This window comes from Zalophus californianus, chromosome 4 (assembly GCF_009762305.2).
Source record: "Zalophus californianus isolate mZalCal1 chromosome 4, mZalCal1.pri.v2, whole genome shotgun sequence".
Lineage (NCBI taxonomy): Eukaryota > Metazoa > Chordata > Mammalia > Carnivora > Otariidae > Zalophus > Zalophus californianus.
In genome coordinates, this window is record NC_045598.1 from 174,341,890 (window position 1) to 174,361,084 (window position 19,195).

At 45.5% G+C, this 19,195-nt stretch overlaps 1 protein-coding gene across 1 annotated transcript in view; it reads right to left on the reverse strand.

Annotated features, from left to right (window-relative positions):
• The window catches only part of FBXO32 (F-box protein 32), a 32,900-nt gene that overhangs the window by 9,460 nt on the left and 4,245 nt on the right, over positions 1–19,195 (reverse strand). The window contains exons 2-6 of the mRNA XM_027582472.2: positions 16,601–16,713; positions 15,651–15,700; positions 14,457–14,549; positions 2,718–2,811; positions 1,691–1,875 (exon numbers count right to left, since the gene is read on the reverse strand). Coding sequence (XP_027438273.1) covers positions 1,691–1,875; positions 2,718–2,811; positions 14,457–14,549; positions 15,651–15,700; positions 16,601–16,713 — 535 coding nt within the window. The remainder of the gene's footprint in view (positions 1–1,690; positions 1,876–2,717; positions 2,812–14,456; positions 14,550–15,650; positions 15,701–16,600; positions 16,714–19,195) is intronic.

Here is a 19,195-nt window from a genome sequence, read left to right on the forward strand (position 1 = left end):
GCAAAAAGCTGGATCACTGAATACATAGTTGGAAGAAAGCTGGATTGAAAAGAAGTTTGGAAACCACTGATGTTAAGAAAGCTCTGCCATGTGAGGAATAAGGAGTCCTGGGTTCTGGCCTAAGCTGTTGGGCTTCTCTGGTCCCCACTCCTGTCTCTGAAGGGTTATAGCAGCTACAAGGGCTACCTCCTCCCTGGTGTGTCTGTGGATCAGTTAAGGGGGGGTTCTAGGTAAGCAAGCCCATGGGCGTGTAAAGTACGTGAGCGGCTGTGGCCAGGGAGGCTTCTGGGATGCAGGCAGCAGAGGCAAGATCTGGCCAAGTGTGATCACCTAAATAGTGTTCCAAAGCTGCTGGAGGAAACAGACCCTTGGGACAAATAGGACTTGCTCATTTAGGTCACTGGCTGGATGCTTCTCTCCTGGGCTTGGACCAAAAAAAGAAAGTGTTACGTCCAGGCTACATAGAATACCAGAAATCAGGTAGAAGGTCTAAGTGGGTTTTCTGTGAGAGAGAAGCTGGGAATCTAGGTCTCAAATTCACGTCGTCAAACTATGCCTACACTTAAGAGAAGACAATGGGGTAAGTTATTAGAATAAATCTGGCAAATGTTCAGAATACACGCTCTTAAACGACGGAGATAGCTTTTCTGGGCTTGTGCTGTGTGTGTGTGTGTGTGTGTGTGTGTGTGTGTGTAAGTGTGGGAGTTGTAGCCAAAGTGATTCTAAGGAAGTCACATAATTCTGAAACTTCTCATTATTCCCTTTGTTTCAGAGTTAAAGAAACTAAGAGGCACAGAGAGGTTCTTAACAGCCAAGTCAAGGATGCTGCATTTTGAAAACTTCATATAGTAAAATAAGTATTTAAAAGAGGTCAAAGCGGCTTCTTCATGTTACCTTCTCAAGAGATGGGGCAGACCCAAACTTTATCAGCTTGGGTCCCGGAAGCACTTAGAACAGCGCGGTCGGTGATAAGCGAGGCGAGCGCTACGTGAGCCGTCTAAGTGCGCCTGTCCATTAGCGAGCCCTAGCAGATTACAGGAGTGTCTTTCTCACATTTTTTGTGTGCCTCAGTCCTCTTGCTCACTATTAAAAGGACAAGAGCGGAGGGCCAAGTTCGGTTCAAAAAGTCAAAAGACACTACCAATAGAAGTGTAGCTCTAATACAGGGCCTCTTTGGGTTTTTTTCCACTTTGAGTGAGACTCGCTCTTTTCTTTCCCTGCGTGTATGGTTCGCGGTCTCTAACCAAAGGCTTACTTGTCATAATGATTAATCACTGGAACTAGACTTTGCAGAGGTTGGTGCCAACTTTCCAAGCCACTGCCATCAGACCTCTGTTGTATTCAAGGAAGCATTCCTACAGCTGTAAAGGACACGTTCTTCAGGAGGAAATGGGAAAGACGAGAGATCGCCCCTCAGCCCCCACCCCCAAATCCAAGCTTCTGGTTTGCCTACCATGTTGCAATTCACATACTTTGATCCTGTTGTGCCAACTTCTTCTTCCCACCCCCTTTTTTGGGAATTTCCAGCCCACTCTCAGCGCCCAGGAGAGAGCATCCAAATCGGGACAGTCCAGGCTCTTTGACCACCAGAGAAGATTTAAAAAGTCCTGGGGGAGGCCGCCCAGCCTCTCGGTGGAGGCACCGAACAGAGTCTTTACTGCTAGGAGGAGGCCGGGGCGTTCCCGCTTACCCTGGTAATTTGGATATTGTTCAGCTGCTGTTGCCAGTGTAGAATCGTCTCCATTCGGTACACCCACATGTTGATGTTCCCGACCAGCACCGACTTGCCGACTCTTTGCACCAGTGTGCATAAGGACGTGTAGAGAGTCTGCAGCAGTTCCCTGATTAGCCTGATGTTCTGCTGGTCTTCAAGGACTTGAAGTGGGGGAGAGAAAAAGCATGAGCAGTTATGATACAGGGACACGGTATATTTTGTACTCGGGCCTTTCTTTTTCTTCTCTGTTCTGCTCCTGTCGTGTGGGTCACTGCCTCTGGGGATGTGGTTTTCTTTCTCCCTCTTATTTATTCGACACCTGGCCAAGCTTCTACACTTGAGGTGACGGGGGAGAGTTTCCATTATCTAGGTCCCTCTTTGTTCTCTTTTCCCTAGTTTCTGGCAAAGACTCTTTCTCTCTTCATTGTTTCACCAGCACCGATTGGCTCACTCGACCTGAAGGCAGTTTCTTTGGCCCAGCAGTGATGTCCTGTGTAGGTGGTCAGTAGTTAGGAACATGAGTTGTGATCCTGTCTGCCTGAGTCTTTGTGGGATTACGGATAAACTACTCTTCCTTAGGGGCCTCAGTTTCCCTGCATGCACAAGGACTCAGATGAGCCAAAGACCTAAAGTTCCTTTTAGATCAAATAGTCTGTGAATTTATTCTGCCTTGTACATAGCTCAATTTTCTAGGAATCTGGAATCCAGAGGTTTGGTAGCCAAGCTTGGGACATGTGAGCACACCGAGAAGTGTGAGAGGTGTGCAGCAGGGCAAATGGATGCTCCTGATAAAAGGATGGGAGGGTGACGGTCTCTCCCCTTCGTCCTGAACATGAGTGGCACTCCTTTCTGAACTGGCATTTGGCACCCCTGAAACGCATCTGGAGTTATTCATGTCCATCCATGTCTCATGACGTGTCTGCTCTATTGGAAAATCCATCTGTCCATCCCCATCTCTATAAAAAAGGGAGAGAGGTGGGGCGGGGTGGGGGGTAAAGCTCACCTTTCAGTACCACTTTTTCCAAAATGTTCATGAAGTTCTTTTGGGCGATGCCACTCAGGGACGTGAGCTGTGACTTTGCTATCAGTTCCAACAGCTGTGGGTAAAAATAGGAGTTGCCAGGCTTAGAACACAGAGACATTTTTCTCCTCTAATCTTCGCTTTTGAGTCACATGATGCAGAGATACGGACCAACGGGGAGAGACAGAAGGCAGGCGGGCCCACAGTGGAATAAAAAGCAGATGCTCACAGTGGAAGACAAATGGAGGTAATTCAAAACCCAGGAATCAGGCTGAATATTTAATTGCCTTTTTTCTTTTGAATATAAAGAGTTTGGCTTCAGCCAGGGTGAATTCATTCTGCTTGTCCTACTTCAGCAAGTGAAGCCGAGGGACTCTGAAGGGAACAAAGCCGCCTATGACCTGCAAATGTTTGAGTTCTACACAGTCACTCCCAGCGGGAATCTGTCCACCCCTACTTGAACTTCTTCCCCACTGGTACCAACTGTTCTCAAGGCACATTATAGCTCATGGTCAGCAAGATGAGTACTTTCCAAGGAAGGGGCAAGTCTTATCCAGAAATCTCCTGCTCATGCAGTGTTCGGTAAAAATGTCTGTTAATTAGAATCTCCCATTGCACTTAATCTTCCTGTAGAAAGAGGCCAGTCCCAGGGAGAGAGGAATTCAGGGTTGTATAGTATATATACGTATTTTTACTTAGAGACTAGGATCCTCTGTGACTATGGGCAAGTTACTAAATTTTTTGGTGCCCCCATTCCTTCATCTGTACTAATAACACTCAGAGTCCCCAAGACTGTTGAGAGCTTTGAGTGAGGGAATGCCCGTCCATGAGGCACAGTGCCTGGCACTGATCACGTGGAAAATCAAGGTTGGTTGGTTGGTTGAAGGCATGTGTCCTAACCCCACTACCCCATTTATCGCCAAACAAGAAGAAATGTAGTAATTTAACTTGGTGCATCCTTAGTCTGCTTTTTCTTTGGTAGCAAAATTCTTTACAGATGTGGCAATATTAAAAAAAAAAAAACTATTAAAAATTCTACTGTTGAAAAATGAAACATCAGACTGGAAGGGCAGCTTCGAGATCAGGTAGATCAACCCACTTAGCAGATGAGCAAAGTGAGGCTCAAGAGGCTAAGTGTCACCAACTTCAAGCAGTGGGAGGACTCAGCAGAGACCTCCTCAATACACTCAATGCTTTCACAAAGTCACCAAACAAAAGAGGTTGATGTAAAGTGAAAATAATTTTACCAGAGCCTAGCAGGCCCCCCGCTAAAACTAGCTAGCCTAAGACTTAGAACCAAGACCCCTCCTTTACATTAGAGCTTGAATTTCTGCCCCTAGAAGACTTTTCAAGGGAGTTTCATCTGCTGGCCAGGCCCCGGCCCAACTTCACTTCAGGTCGGTAGACACCGAGTGTGACACTGTGCTCGGGCACTGGAATCAAGGCTGAGAGAACTAGCAAAGTGACATTCCAAACACTGGGCTGCAGAGGAGAACTGAAGCTTTTGGATCAAGGCCCTAAGCAATTCCAAGGCATTTGTTTAAAACTTCTGTCCTCCTGGAGCCCTGTAGGAGCCTGTCAAACCACATACAGACTTTTAATTTCCTGAACATAATTTTACCCAAAGTAAAATTTTACTCTAAGTAAAAACAAAACAAAACAAAACAAAACCCCACCAAAACCCCAAAACAAATAAAACACCCCGAAACCTCTCCCTGCCTGGCCTATGTGTCTCTCACACACGCAGGGAGAAGGAGGTGAAGAAAGGCTGAGGCTGGTTTGTTAAGATTAGTACTGGTGGTCCAGCGTTGGAAGTCAGGAGCTGACCTAGTGCCCACAGAGAGAGGCAAGAAGTCTGTCCATCTGTACAGGCTACGTCCACGGGTGGGCGGTGACCACACTGGATGACCTCTGCTTGTCTGGTTCAGCTCTGTCACCAACCAGCACGTGACCGTCAAAAGAGGAGTGACAAATGGCGGGGACTGGCCAGACCTCTCGTTTATCTCCCTGACCAACAACAACCAGATTCAGAAGGCCAACCCGATGGTCTATTAATACCCTGTGCCTCACATGACCAGCATGAAGCAAGATGAAAGAAAACAAAAGCCTTGAGTCCCTCTCGGAAGGGCAGTTGGCTGTGCACTGTGACTCATCGTGGGGTGGGAGGAGGGCAGGCAGCGCTCTGCCTGAAATCCATCCAAAACCCAGATTCCATGTGACTACCATCGCTTGAAGGTGTCAGTGTTAATCTTGTCTAAAAATGCACCAATCACAAGGAGAGGAAAACTCTCCAGGCTATGACTATGCATTTGAGGGAAAACAAAAAGCCCTTTGGTCTGACTGAGATGGTGTTTGACTAAGCAGGAGGAGGAATGCAGCAGCCAAAATTTCTCAGTTGACAGCAGAAGGACATGTCAAGCACCCTATGTTCAGCCCTATCTCAAGAGAAAGTCCCTCCTTCCACCGCCAGGGAGTTGTGGGGTCAGGAGAAAAAACCCTAGGGAATAGGAGACCCAGCTTCTCTAGCCGGGTGACCTTTACCACTCTCTTCCATTGGCAAGTATTTTCTGAGTGCCCGTGCTGCCCTAACATTGTGGTAGGTGATGTGGATATGACAATAAAGACACACGATGCCTAGACTTATGGAGTTTATGGTCTAGTCTGTGGTGTAAGTCTGCTAACCTCTCAAAACCCCAGGTTCTTCATTTCTAAAATGGAAATACAAAGACTACCTACTTCACAGGGTTGTTAGGAGAATTAAAGAGATAAATATGTGAAAAGTCACTCTAAATACCAAATACAAGGTATTATTTCATCTCTTCCAGACCCCAATCTTTTAGTGACGTTTACAGCTGATATCAAGATTTAGCAAACTTTCTGTGAAGGGCCAGATAGTAAATATTTTGGGCTTTGTGGGCCATATGCTCTTTGTCACAACTACTCAACTACTTAACTCAGCAGTTGTCATACAATATGTAAATGAGTAGATGTGGCTGTGTTCCAATAAAACTTTATTTACAAAAACAGGTGGGGGGCCAGACTTGGTCCTTGGGCCATAGTTTACCAACTTCTGATCTATATCTCTGATATATATAAATGTAATATATGTCACAGATATATCATAAAGTTTAAGAAATGTGTGTGTGTGTTGTGTGTGTAGAGTTTAAGAGGGTTTCAGAACCAAACTTCCTGCTTCAGTTTCCCCATCTGTAAAATGTGAATAATAGTATCCACTTCAGAGTTGCAATGAAGATTGACTGTGTTCATAAAGCATTCACAACAGTGTCTGGTATAAAGAATATATATATATACTCAAATTATTAGTTTTTATCATAATACAGAGACTATTACTAGGTAGTATTACTGCTAGGGAGGGGATAGTGAACTATTAAAGTAGAGCTGGCTTAAAGATCTTTAGAATCCCTGCATTTCAATTTTATTCATTGTCAACCAAATATTTAAATGGTTTCAAATTTTAATATTCCTTTCTGTCATTTTTATTATGTTTGTGATCCATTTAATGGCTCCCTATCTGTTGATGAGAGTTAATGTTGATACATTTTATGTCTTACATAGCTGCATCTACCCTGAGGTCTTATTTTGCTAACAATGCGGGGGGTTACTACATACCAGGGACGGCACTAAGCACTTTACCTGTACGATCTGATCTTGTTTAGTCTTCCATGGTGAGCCGATGAGTTGGGTTCTCCATTTGATAAAAGAGGACAGTGTGGCTCAACGAAATTAAGTAACTCAAGTCATACCAGCAATAGTAAGTGGTGGAGCCAAGGCTTGCGCCCATTTGTGTCTTAACAGAGAACATGTATTTTGATCACTTAAGGACTTCAGCTTTTCAGGGTCAGGTAAATTTACACCTAGGGCCAAACTTTAAAACTAGTAGCAATATCATGTATTGCTATGTTCTAGAAGACAGAGTCTAGAAATTCTCTATTAAGATGACATTGTGACAGGTGATCAGCTTTTACCGGGAAGGGAGAAATCATCCCCAGAAAGTGTTAATAACACGACTGGGACGGGGCAGTTGCTTTCGGTAAACCATTTAGGTCTCCTTTCCACACCCGCAGAACTCCGCGGGCCCCAGTGGGTAGGCAGTATTATGTGCAACTGGTGGTAAAGGGGTCAGAATTGGTTCCTTTTACTTCTGTGTTAAGAGAGCTGTGTGCCTAGGGGAGCAGGACTCTAGCTAGCCGTTTATTTACCAAGAGGATTTAGCCAGCTGGATTCTTTGCCCCCAGCCACAAGAGAGCAGAGGAAAATGTCTTGTTGGGAAATAGCTGTTTCTTTTCTGCTGGGCAGATCTGAGCCCAGGTGCTAGGAATTTGCAGCCGTGTTTAAGGGGGAGCGAGACGGTCAAGAGGAGGACGAGGAGCACGAGGGCTCTCAGGCTCCCCCCGAATTCCACGGCATCACTGCCGCGTGGGCAGTCTGGGTATCCGGCACGATTTGCAGTGACTCGCTGTGCAGTCACAGGAATGGCTCTGGGCTACCAGAGGAAGGGATGGTGGTCACTGCATGTGGAAACCACATCCTGCCCTTCAGCTTTGGCTCATGCCGGTATTGGAGACGTTGAACAGGAGAAAAATCGAGTGTTAATCTTGCAATCTAAGCGATATCGCAGAGCAAACCTTAGAGCGGATACCACCACAGTTTGAAGTGGTGTGTGGACCATGACTGGCAGAAGGGAGATTTCCCTTCTCTCTCACTTTGCCGCAGAAAGAGCAGGTGTCTTCTCTTCTCTCCCCTTCAGTTCATCAGAGCATTCATACTTTACAAAACACATGAGCTCGGGTCACTGCTCTGCTGGAAACCCTCAAGCGGCTTCCCTTTGCACTTCAAGAAGAGTCTAAACTCCCTTCCGTGGCCGGGGCAACGTCCTCCCTGATCTGGCCTATGCCCCATCTCCAGCATCACTTTGCACTGCACTTCCCCGACTCATTCTGCTCTAGCCGCACAGCCCGTCCTGGGTTTCCTGCACGGGGCCAGCTCAGGCCCGCCCCCCAGCCTCTGCCCCTGTCACGTCTCCCCATCTCCCCGAGCTGGCTCCAACCCACCCTTCGGGCCCCAGTTTGGAGGTCACCTGCTCAGACCCTCCTCTACGGGAACCGTCCGGTCTCATTGTGCCACTGACCTGTCTCTGCAATGATCTTGTGTCCTCATTCGAGGATGGTCTAATTGGGATCTGAACCTCAAGACAGCAAGGCTTGTTTCCTTCCCTCTCACTCCACCCCCGGCCTGGCACATGGTAGGTGGGTGACCGCTATTTGTTTTCTAATACATCTGTCTTTTAGAATCCATGCGTGTTGTAGCGGCAAGGGACCTGGGCACGAGTGTCCCTCCTCTATAGAGGAGGGGGCTCGTAATGGTCAGATGACACCATCACGGTCAATGGCAGATGGTCTGTGGACTGTCAGGCTGGGAGTCAGACAGGGTCTGGTCCCAGGCTGATGTTTCAGCAGTTAAATCACTTACAGTGCACACATATGACAGACACCTTCCAGGAAGGCAAGCGGCTGAGATCTAGAGGGACACTAAAATCAGGGCTTCAGAAGCATCCACAGACGCAGTAGCTGCCCTGCCCACTTGAGACAAAACCACATGGAGGTTAACCATAGGCTGGTGCTCAAAGCATACTCTATCTTGCATTGAACGTGGTTAGGAACATAATTTATCTCTAAATTCTTCCATCTCCTAGGACAGTGGGCCCTGAAGTTTGAGTTACAGGTCTTGATGGAGAAATGAGCCTCCGGGTCATCAAAGGCAGGAAAGAAGCTGCAAGAAGCCTGACATTTCTCACATGCTCAGTCCCCAAGCTGGGGTTCTCTAGGAAGCTTTTGTCTTCTGCAAGAAACCCTTGGTTACGTCAGGCAGGGCCTCTGCTTGTACCAAGTGCCATGTACTTTCAAGACCCTTCTTTATTCAGGGGAGAACACAGATTAAAAACCGGGAAAGTTTTCTTCTGACTTTGAGCTTGAACACTGACAGGTTGGAAGAGGGAACATTTCAGAGACATTAATAATCTTCAGGCACGTCAAGATTGGGTAAATATTATTTGCAAGGGAAACATCTCTCTAACGGAGGGTGTTAAAATCCTAAGAAGGAGGGCCAAGTTTATACAAATTAATTGTATTCTCATCGGAGAGAAACTCGCCTGTCTTCTATCCATCCCAGATATTTTTGAACTTGTAATGGTGCCCTGCTCCCTGTTGCATCAATCGGAACAGTTCTGTTTGCTTCACCTCTACCCTAGGATTCCATGAGGCTGGATGTCACATCGCCCTTGGTCCCTGGCCCACCTGCACTTCACTCCCGTTCTTTCCCCCGTCCAGGTTTCTACGCCTGCCACTCATCCCTGCAAAGCCTGCTACTTGCCTCCCTACCTCACCAAATCCTGGCCATCCTTCAGGGAAAGAGGCTGGTTCTTCAATCTCAGGTTCTACCTCTTCCAAAAAGCTGTCTCCAATACCCCCTTCGTCCACTCTCCTAGACAGGACCAAAACCCCATTTGCCATCTCCGTGGTTGAACCTTGTCCCCCGGAGTAGCCCAGAAGCTCCTGACAAGCAAGGGCCAGGTATTTGTTGATTCTCAAGTGGCTTTGGTAACACTAGGTAAATGTTACGGGTTGCATCCAGAAATCTCTGTTTAGGAATGTGAAGGCATTCACCTGAAGGAGTCTGTGATCTCTGGGGATCTAGCAGGAGGATGCTGTCAACTTCTTGCTACTGGAGCTCCTCCATCAGTGGACCTGAGGGGCTTTCCGATCCTAGCTTACAGATACTGGAAAAAAACCCCTCTGTTTTACCCTCAACTGGAGCACTTAGAATACAGTGCCAAATGCTCTCAGGAACTTACCTCCTTGAATGGGAAAAAAGTCTGCTGATTGGTATTTAAAAGTCAGCTCACCTGTCCAATTTATCATTTCCCACCCCCTGCATAGTAAGCACCTGACTTAACCTAGAAACTAGACAGAATTTTTGTATAAAATATATTTCTGGGCCCATGGTGGGATAGGGTTAGATTCTGAGTCCTTAAGAAAAAAATTTGATCCTGCGGTCTCCAAAGTGGGATGGGAGAGGAAAGTAGGCAGAAAAACCATAAAACATCAATCTCTCCATTTCATCTTTAATCTCTATTATTTCTATCATCTTTCTACTGTGTGTTTTCTAATGCCTGTAATCAGGACCCGAAAGATGAGGATATTAATGGCAACAAGTGATTCTCATCGAGTGCTTATCACGTAACCAGGCACTGTTGGAAAGCATTTAAATTCAGTTTGAATTCTCTGAGCAACATGATGGGGCAGATACCTACCTTTTATAGGTAGGTGATTCACAGATGAATTTATGAACACACATAAATGGAGAGTACATGCTTACATTGTTTGTTTAGGAGTCCATGGTCCAAAACACCACTGTTCTGGGCTCTTGGCCATCCCTCATTTTCTCAGGAGGGTGCTCACGCAAGTGGGGAGCACCTACTTCTGCATGCACTCCATTATTTCCATGGTTCTGCAGGCACCCTTACTTCTTCAGGTAGCTCCCCACTTCTGTGGGTACCCAGACATTGCAGGATCTGCAATGCAAGCCTGAGTGCTTGTTAGGACCGAAAGCCAGAAATTCTAAGAGACACAGACTTTCTCCTCTAAAAATCACTGGCAGCCTAATCCGCAGTCACTGAAGGACCCCACCCTGTGCCCTCAAACGTTAATTGCCCTGCAGTGGATTCTCACAATTCCCAACCATTTCTGCGAGTCCTTTTCAAATAGGCTCACAATGGCTCTGTTCTTTTGATTTGTTGCCTCTGGGGTGACTGGCCGCCTTCCCTCCATCCCAGCTTCTCTGTCCCAATGGAAAAACAGAACCCCTGGTTTTAAGACCCAGGTGGCAGCGGCCACCCTCCATCCGAGGAAGGCGCCGGGTCTGTGCAGTGCCAAATTAATCCAAGGTCACTGCAGCAGAGGAACCCAGTGAAGGGGCCAGGCTTCTCAGGCACATCACGACCCACCAGGGGGTTGGCAACAGCACACCCTTAATTTTAAGGCATTGGGTTTGAATTTGAGTCACAGTGCCATATTTCAGCCTTTTGTTTGCCAAACCGCCAGTCAACTTAAACTAAAACATGTTTTTGGACAAGACTTTCAGGGGTGGTAGGAATGCAGTAACTTGCTGGAAACATTCAAATGATCTTAGGGTGGTGATGCAGAAAAAAATAAGAATGTGCCTGCGTTTAGGTTGTGATGTCCTTTTTTGCTGCAGAGGGCTAGAGAGCGGGGTTGCAAGCTTTTGCTTGTCCTTTCTGATCTGCTAGCACCTATGGGTCCATTCATTCCAGTCAGGAGTGGCCCTCAAGGTTCCCCAGGACCTTGCTGGTCTGGAGGGGGCATCGACAGCCCTTAGAGAGAGCTGAGAGACCAGGTCAGAGGACATCCTGGCATTAAAGCATTAAGATCCTCTCCTGCCTGTGTGCCTTGCTGTATCTTGTTTAAAAATGCCATATGCAAAATATGGCTTTTGGGCTCCCAGTAGTTTTTTGAGCTGGTTCTCAAACTTGAAAACAAACTTGAAATCACCTGAAGGACAAATTTAAGTAGCAATGTGTGGGCACCACCTTCAACTAATTAAATCAGATGCTTTAGAGGTGGGCTTCTGTAGACCAACAGGCTTTGCTGGCTATTCTAATGTGCAGCCAGCTCAAATGAGAACCAGTGGGCCACAGCAGGCTCACTTCAGAGAGCCATGAGTCGGTGTGTGACCTCCAAAACCCTCTCCTGGTTTACTGGAGACCCACATTCCCCAATGGCCTCTCTGTGCCCTAGCTCCATTAATCAGCACTCACCTCCTCGTGGTGACCAAGCGCCAAGCCCACCACCAGCCCAGCCCCTAGAATCCTCACCAGCTCCCCAGGGGGATTTCCAAAACGTGTTGGCCCAGAGGCACGGTGTAAACCAATTTTTAAAACGGCCTTTCATAAAATGGGTAAGTTGTTGCCGCTAAAGATTTTAAATCCTCTTTAAAACCCACAGTTAAAATTGTAGTTAAGCCACTGGGGGTGTGTAGGGAAGGGGATGATGGCAGTGAGTAGAACCCGAAGCCTATCGAAATAAGGTACAAATGCCATATGAAAACCTTTCCAGTTTATATTCAAACGTTTTGATTCAAAACATTCCATAAAGGCTTCATACTTACTGACAAAAATGATGAAATCTCGAGATAGCCCTGTTAGCCATCTCTTTTATTCCCGCTGCATGGTCTGTTTCTGAAGATGACAGCCAGCATGGACACAACACATTTTAAAAAAAAAAATGTACTTGGCTTTAAAGAATTAAAAAACTTTTTTTTTTTTTTTAAGGCTTTCAAAGCTGGTTCAGTCGTTCACTGGAACTAAGGAATCACTGTAGTACTGTATTAGGAAACCATTAGGTGGAGGCAGTAAGATGGGGAGGATGTATTGGCAAGCTACTTTGCAAAGTTGGCTTTAGGATAAGAAGTATATATGAGATGGGCTTAGAGTGTCTTATAGAAAACCCTCAGAACGCAGTGCCTATCATTAAAATGTTTTAAGCTCTTTATAAAAATAACATTATTTCTCAAATTATAGAGGACTCTAACAGTGAAGGGGAAAAAGAAAGATGGCTCTTTCCAAAATAGAGACATTTTTCCACTACCGCTGAACCTGACAACTCTGAAAGCGTGTAGCAGTTTCTCTGACTTAAAGATTATTGAAGGAAAAGTGCTCACAGTTTACAATTAGATACTATCAGATACCAGTGCTCTATGCTGGGTCTTTATCAAGTGCAAGATTTCTTTTCTTTTTTTTTTTTTTTTTGTTAAGGAGAAAAACATTTATCAACTGGCCTGAAAAGGCATATTAGGGAGAATCAATAATAATTTTGGTTAGTAGGTAATAATATTGTAGCTGACCCTGAATAACAGATTCTGGTTTGCAGGGTATCTCCACAGAAAACACATTACCGAGTGGACAGCTACCCTGTGAGGTTGTTGTAAATCCTCATAGAAGGGGCAGCGGAGTCTTAGGGAGGCTGAACTAGCCTGAATGTAGTGGAGACACCACCTGACCTCAGACCATTGTACGTTTCCATCCTCTGTTTGCAGAGGACTCCCTGTAGCGGTTGAGAGTGTGGACTCTAAGATGGACCAGGTTTTGGATTCCGATTTTGTTGCTTATGTAGCTTTGTGACCTCGAGCAGGTCATTTTACGTTGCCGTACTCCCCTTTGTTTAAACAGATCATCCAAGTTCCCACACTCCATAGGGTTAATGAAAGGATAAAGGTGAGTGCACATAATTACGCGGAAATAGATTTTGGCTATTGTGATCTTGTCCCTTTGCCTTATTTCTTGTGAAAGGAAAAATAGGTAGGAAAGAGCACCATCTAAGAACGGACCATTTTGCTGATCCGTTTGCAACGAAGACGTCAGCACTGGGTGTCCTCCCCTGACACCTAGAACGTGGAAACTATTCATATTCTTAGCAACAGAGATTCCAGCTTCCTGCCAGGCCTCTCTCCACCCAGCCTGGGCTGGGCTGCAGGCCACAGGGATCTCTGCCGGAGGGGCAGAGTCACACTGAATGACACGAACATCTCATCCAGAAGCTCTCTCATGTTCATCCCTTTTGGATGGCAATAAGGGCTCAGCTGAGAGCGGACAGATCTGCTTATGTGGTCACACGCTCAGCTCAGAGCTTCTGACCTCCAAGGAGGCCTGGGTATCAGGTCCGTTGGGACAGCCAGGCCTGCATCTGCCCAGAAGACAGGTGAATGATCCAGGCCTCAAGGGGGCTTGATGTCATCGCTCTGGCTGAGCTGTGCAATCATCTGACTCAGTGACCCGACATGGAGTAGCACAACAACCAGGGAGAAAGAAAATAAAAACCCAACCAACCAACACCCAAACAGCCATGACCTCCCCGGCTGAACCACTGACAGAAACGCACAAGACAGCTAAGAGTGGGGGAAACAATAATAAACTGATTAAAAAGAATCATGGACTTGAGGGGTATGGTTAGACTCATTTGCTTTACTCCGTTCATCATGAATATTTCGCTAAAGCTCATTATTAAAAAAAATCCCTCCCCCCGCCCCCAACATAGGGTTTCAAATGGAAAGCAAGTGGTCCAAACAGGGAGTTTCAAGTTTTAGTGAACGCGAGACCAAAAACCGAATAGGTTATCCCATGGGGGTGGAAGGGAGTCATGGGCAAGAAACTCAGGGGTGCTCTGAACTCCTCTGGTTTTGTAGCCTAAACCACGACTGCCTTGGGGTCACCGAGAGTCCGCTCAAGCAGGACGAGGAGGACAGTGAGAAGAACCCGAGGTACACAAGGTTTTTAAAACAAGCCATGGCGTTTTCCTGGCTTGCTTGCTACTGAACTCACTCTTGCTAATGTTGCTGCCAGAGCCCTTGCTGCCTGCAGTGTGTTCCCCTTCATCCGTGGGCTGGGAGTGGCTCACAGGAGCATTATGGCCACTGCTGTCTGTCACAGCCAATGTCAGGGACATCCCAATGGGATCCACGTAAGGACGTGAAGTACATCTAGAGAGAGGGGAGTTGACAAGTCTGTTTTCTGCTTTCCTCAAAATTCCCAGGGTCCTAAGAAGTTATTTTGGGGGGCAGGGCAGGAAACTACCTCAAGACAACCTGAAAAGACAATTCAACTGAGACTCGAAACCTACAGAGACTTACCCGTACGACGTAGTTAAATCTTCTGGAATCCAGAATAGCAGTTGAGAAGTCCAGCCTGTTGAAAGCTTCCCCCAAAGTGCAGTATCCATGGCGCTGAACGTGAAAACAGGGGGCGCAGAGGTCATTCTCCAGAACAATCCCCCTGGACTCTACTGACAAGCTGGGTGCCTGTCTCAGGTGACCTGTGGCCATCTGTGGCTTTCCTGCTGTGAGCAGCTCTTTCTGGGAACCCCCTGCGAGCCATAACGATGGGCAGAGTAGCCAACAGCTGCTTTAGTCAGTGACTCACGTGTTAAACACCCCTCCTCATGATTTGTACCATTTGAGCCCTTGCACAAAGCTGAATAGGAAAATCATAAGTAGCTGCTTATCAAGGGAAGGTCAGGAGCTGGATGTCTGATGGGTGACATGATGATAGCTGGTCACTGTAACATCCCCTGGGAGGGGAATTACATTTCCTGGTGTCAGCTCTGTGTGCTACCTCGTATCTTTAGTGCTTTTCTCATTGTGATCATCAGAAGCATTTTTAAGGCTTCACGAGGAAGCAAAAAGAAGTGTTGATCTTTTACCTGTGAACACACAAGGAACTGGGAGCAGAGAGCCCTGACTCCGTCCCAGCTCTGCTCCAAGTATCTGGGTGGTCACGGGTATGTTCCTGACCCCCCGGCAGAGCCTCGAACCACACAAGGATGTACAAATTCACCAAGGTCCCTGACAGTGACAGAAATTCTATCATTCTGCCATACTGTGTTGTATCCTAGGTATCTGAGCAGATGCCTGTGCAGAGAGAAAATGTACATAAAAGGGTCTTATAAAGTGCCAAATGTACTTATTACCATGTCTTGTCCCCTGCACAGGCACTAAAACTTCTGCTGTGTTTAGTGGTTAGCCCTTCTAGGGCTAAAACTTAACAAAGGTGGAGTCTGAAGAGATCTCAGAACAAAAGACTGGAGAAAGAAGGCTAACCACCAAACACTTATCTCACTGAATGACCGGGGAGCCCGCCCAGCAACTTTGCTTCTCACTCTCTCTGTAGCCCTAAACTCTGATGGTTGGGTAGGTGGCAGTCACTACTACCTGCGCCCAAGAAGACAGCCATGATCTTAAGTAATATTCTTGCCCAGTTTCCCCCTCTACCCTGTCGGGAGAGGCCTAAAGCTAAGCATATTCTTTAATCAACAGATGAATGCTCACCTCTTTAGTACTTCCTTTGTGAACATAGATCCATTTTTCTTGGTGGAAATCTACAGAGGCAAAAAATAAATAAATAAATAAATAGATAAATAAATAAATAAATAAAACCCAAAACCCCCCCACAGCTTTAAAATTTGCAACATGCTCCAAATTTTAAACTTGTTTCTTTTTTATGTATTCCAAAGTGTCGAACGTTTTGACAAAAAAGATGAAGACTCTACTAACAATCTAAGAGATGCAAACGCCTGACATCTGCAGTGCCTACATACTGGTGTTATAGCTCGCTTGGTCTGAAGCACTCCAAATCTTTGATTATCAGACTTAGTAGACCAAAGCTCCAAATTGAAAAAAAACCAAAAACCAAAAAAACCAAATGCCCAAGGACAAGTTTGTTTTGAATGCCAAGCCTACAACTTATACAAGGCCATAAAAAGTAGAAATAAAGCAGGTAACATGAGGAAATCATCTTGTACAGGTGGATTAAACTAAAGATCTGTAATTCCCGCTTACTAATAGAACTTTATACTCTTACATATGGCATCTAGAAATGTAATGGTATTTATACAAGGAAAGAGGGAGAAACAGATCTATTTCCAAAGCCTCAAAGCCCAAAGCCAAATAAAAACACATGCTGGAACTGATTCAGCTGACCATATCACTGGATAATAACTAAATTAACTATGTCAGATGTAAGTGACAAGCAGGAGAAAAACACCCCAACTACCAACTGACTTATAAACAAGACTATAAAGTACACATTAATCTTGCTTGTAAAATGCACAGCCAGTTTGAGTGCAAAGATCCCAGTAACCGCTGTCAACGACACAGTCAGCATTAAAGCAGATGTCTCACATTCGGGGTCTGGTACCCCCTCCCTCCCGCCCCCGACCAAGAACCCATCCTAAGGATCTTCAAACAGCTTTCTTCCAAGTTCAGAACAAATGGCTTACACTGAGTTTTGGTTTTGCTATTCAGCATGTCCTTCTTTCTCTTCTTGGCTGCCACATCATAGTTCAGGCTGTTGAAAAGATTCTCCTTGTTGTAGACTTCCTTGTTGCAGTAACTAGGACCAAACAACAGAACAGGGGATGAGCCGTGACAGCTACACTTCAGTAAGAGCTGTTTCTATAAATAACTGACTGGGTTATAAAACACAAACATACATCTTCCCAAACACAACAGTAAACCCCCCTGAAAAGAAGTCTGTTCAAGCACAGACCTTCCTCTTCGGGGATGAAATATTCTCACAGCTCTGTGGAAGGCAGGGATGGGGGCTTCTACTTCTTTTGAATTTCCAACAGTGCCTGCCATTGTGTTGGATACACAGCCCTGCACCCTTTTACTAAGGGCTATGCCGGGCACTACAGTATTACTTTAAGCAAAAATGATGACTGCAGTGGGGAGGGAGAGGGAAGATTACCGGTATCACTGTAGTCCACAATGCCTTCATTTTGTAAAAGCATCCACCCTAAGCTGCTTTCTAAAAAAACAAACAACAAAAAAAAACCCACAAAAAAAACCCAGCTTTATGGAGATAGAATTCATATACCATACAATCCACCCATTTAAAGTGTACCCAAGCTGCTTTTAAAGAGTATGCTTCTATCATGCCTTTGAAACATGATCACATTTGCCAAAAATCAGACTTATACCCCCCATTTCTAGGAGATGTTTAGTGTACAGTGCTAATTGTTTAAGTTTCATGTAATTCCGTGACTAACACTAGGCATCATGCTATGGGGTAAAGACCTCGGGTCCTAAATGAAACCAGCTGAATTCACAGTTCATAAATTTATAAGGGCTGAAAAGACAGAAGGGCCCTAATCACAGGTCACTGAAGGATGCACAGGTTCAACTTGGGTCGGGTGCATATTTCCGTCAGTAGGCTGAGTTCTAGGCTATTGCACCATGTAACTTTACAGTGAGTCTCTGAAGAGTTTCTGTAGAAGGGATGATAGAGAAATATCAGGAATAGTGAGTAGCTTCCCCAAACCCCATGGATATGGATGAGCAAGGCAGGATTTATAATGCCCACTGGGAAAACATAAACTGGGGGCTTTTTCTTCTATCACCAATATATCGGAGTCCTTTAATTTTCTGAGTTCCTCTGCTGAATTTAAAATGGGATTTGCTTCAGATCTTCTGACATACATCTGTTGGGTAAAATGAGGCACACCTGCGCTTCTCCCTTCCATGGACATTATGTAAATAGTAAAAGAGAAAAGAGGGTTTAAAACAATTTCCAGTATCCTGTTGCTGCAATCACTCCTCAAGTAGCACTTCAATAAGTATCTTGCTACATAAACACACGTGGCATCACCAGCAATATACTTGGTGTTTCTGGACCCATAGAGAGGAGCTTGATGGATAATCATTTGTTAATCTGCCCCAGGAAGGCCATTTACTGAGTTTCCTAATAACTACAGCCTTCTTTTCATTCGGGGGAAACAGGATATTTTTAGGTTTCACAGAGATTACTGCAGAAATACCCTCTCTTAGAGACAGTTTCTTAAGCAAGCCAAGGGTGAATGTTTGGGGCCAGGCTTTGTGACACACAGAAGCGGGTGCTTGTCTACCTGCATGACTAGAGCATACAGAGGCACTGAGCAACCAGTTACCTGCTCCCAGCTCAGCAGGAAAAGAGGGGCAGAACAAAGGGAGAGCTGAACTCTTGAGTCCTTAGAGCCACCAAGAAATTTCAATCAAAGTTGAGGGGAAGGGAAAAAGAGGGAAGGTCATTTGACTGGTCCATGATATACCAAAGCTGAGAACAGCTTTAGAAAGCAAAGTTAGAACGTTTTGTGTGTAAAGAGGCCACATTAAGGCTTATTTTTAAAGAAAACACACTCATGCACCATGAATGAAAACCAAGAGCCTAAATTCCACCTGTAGAGAACCATAAAATGAAGTGGTTTTATTCTCTTAATCACACATTTGAGATCTAGCAGAAAGTTTTCAGAGCCTGGGCCATAGACTGTGGCCATTCCCCAGAAATTTTAAGTATTTATAGTTTATCTTACTCTCTTCTAATTGAGAACATTACCCAAAGGAGTTTGAGCACCTGCCTTCCTTATAGAAATGACAATGATCTGCTTTAAGGCAAAGTGGCTCATTTCCAAAGTTAGTTTAAGAAGAATTTGACATCATTGATGATGCTCTCCCACTGTCGAATGTAGATAAAGCTTCAACCAAAGACAAACCCTGCACTTTTCTCTTGGTTATTAGGTTTTGGATTCCTGAGGTAGGGCCTGGAAGGAAGGGCTAGGAGATTTATTTGTGTTGCCTGCTTATAGGTTTTCTGTCAAGCAATAATTTTGAGAGTTCAATTATCTCCATTTCAAGGAAATGCAAAGCCAATGGAAAATTACAACTGAAAAAAAAAATTTTTTTTTTTAAAGATTTTATTTATTTGACAGACAAGCAGGGCGAGTGGGAGAGGGAGAAGCAGGCTTCCCGCCGAGCAGAGAGCCTGATGCGGGGCTTGATCCCAGGACCCTGGGATCATGACCTGAGCCAAAGGCAGACGCTTAACGACTGAGCCACCC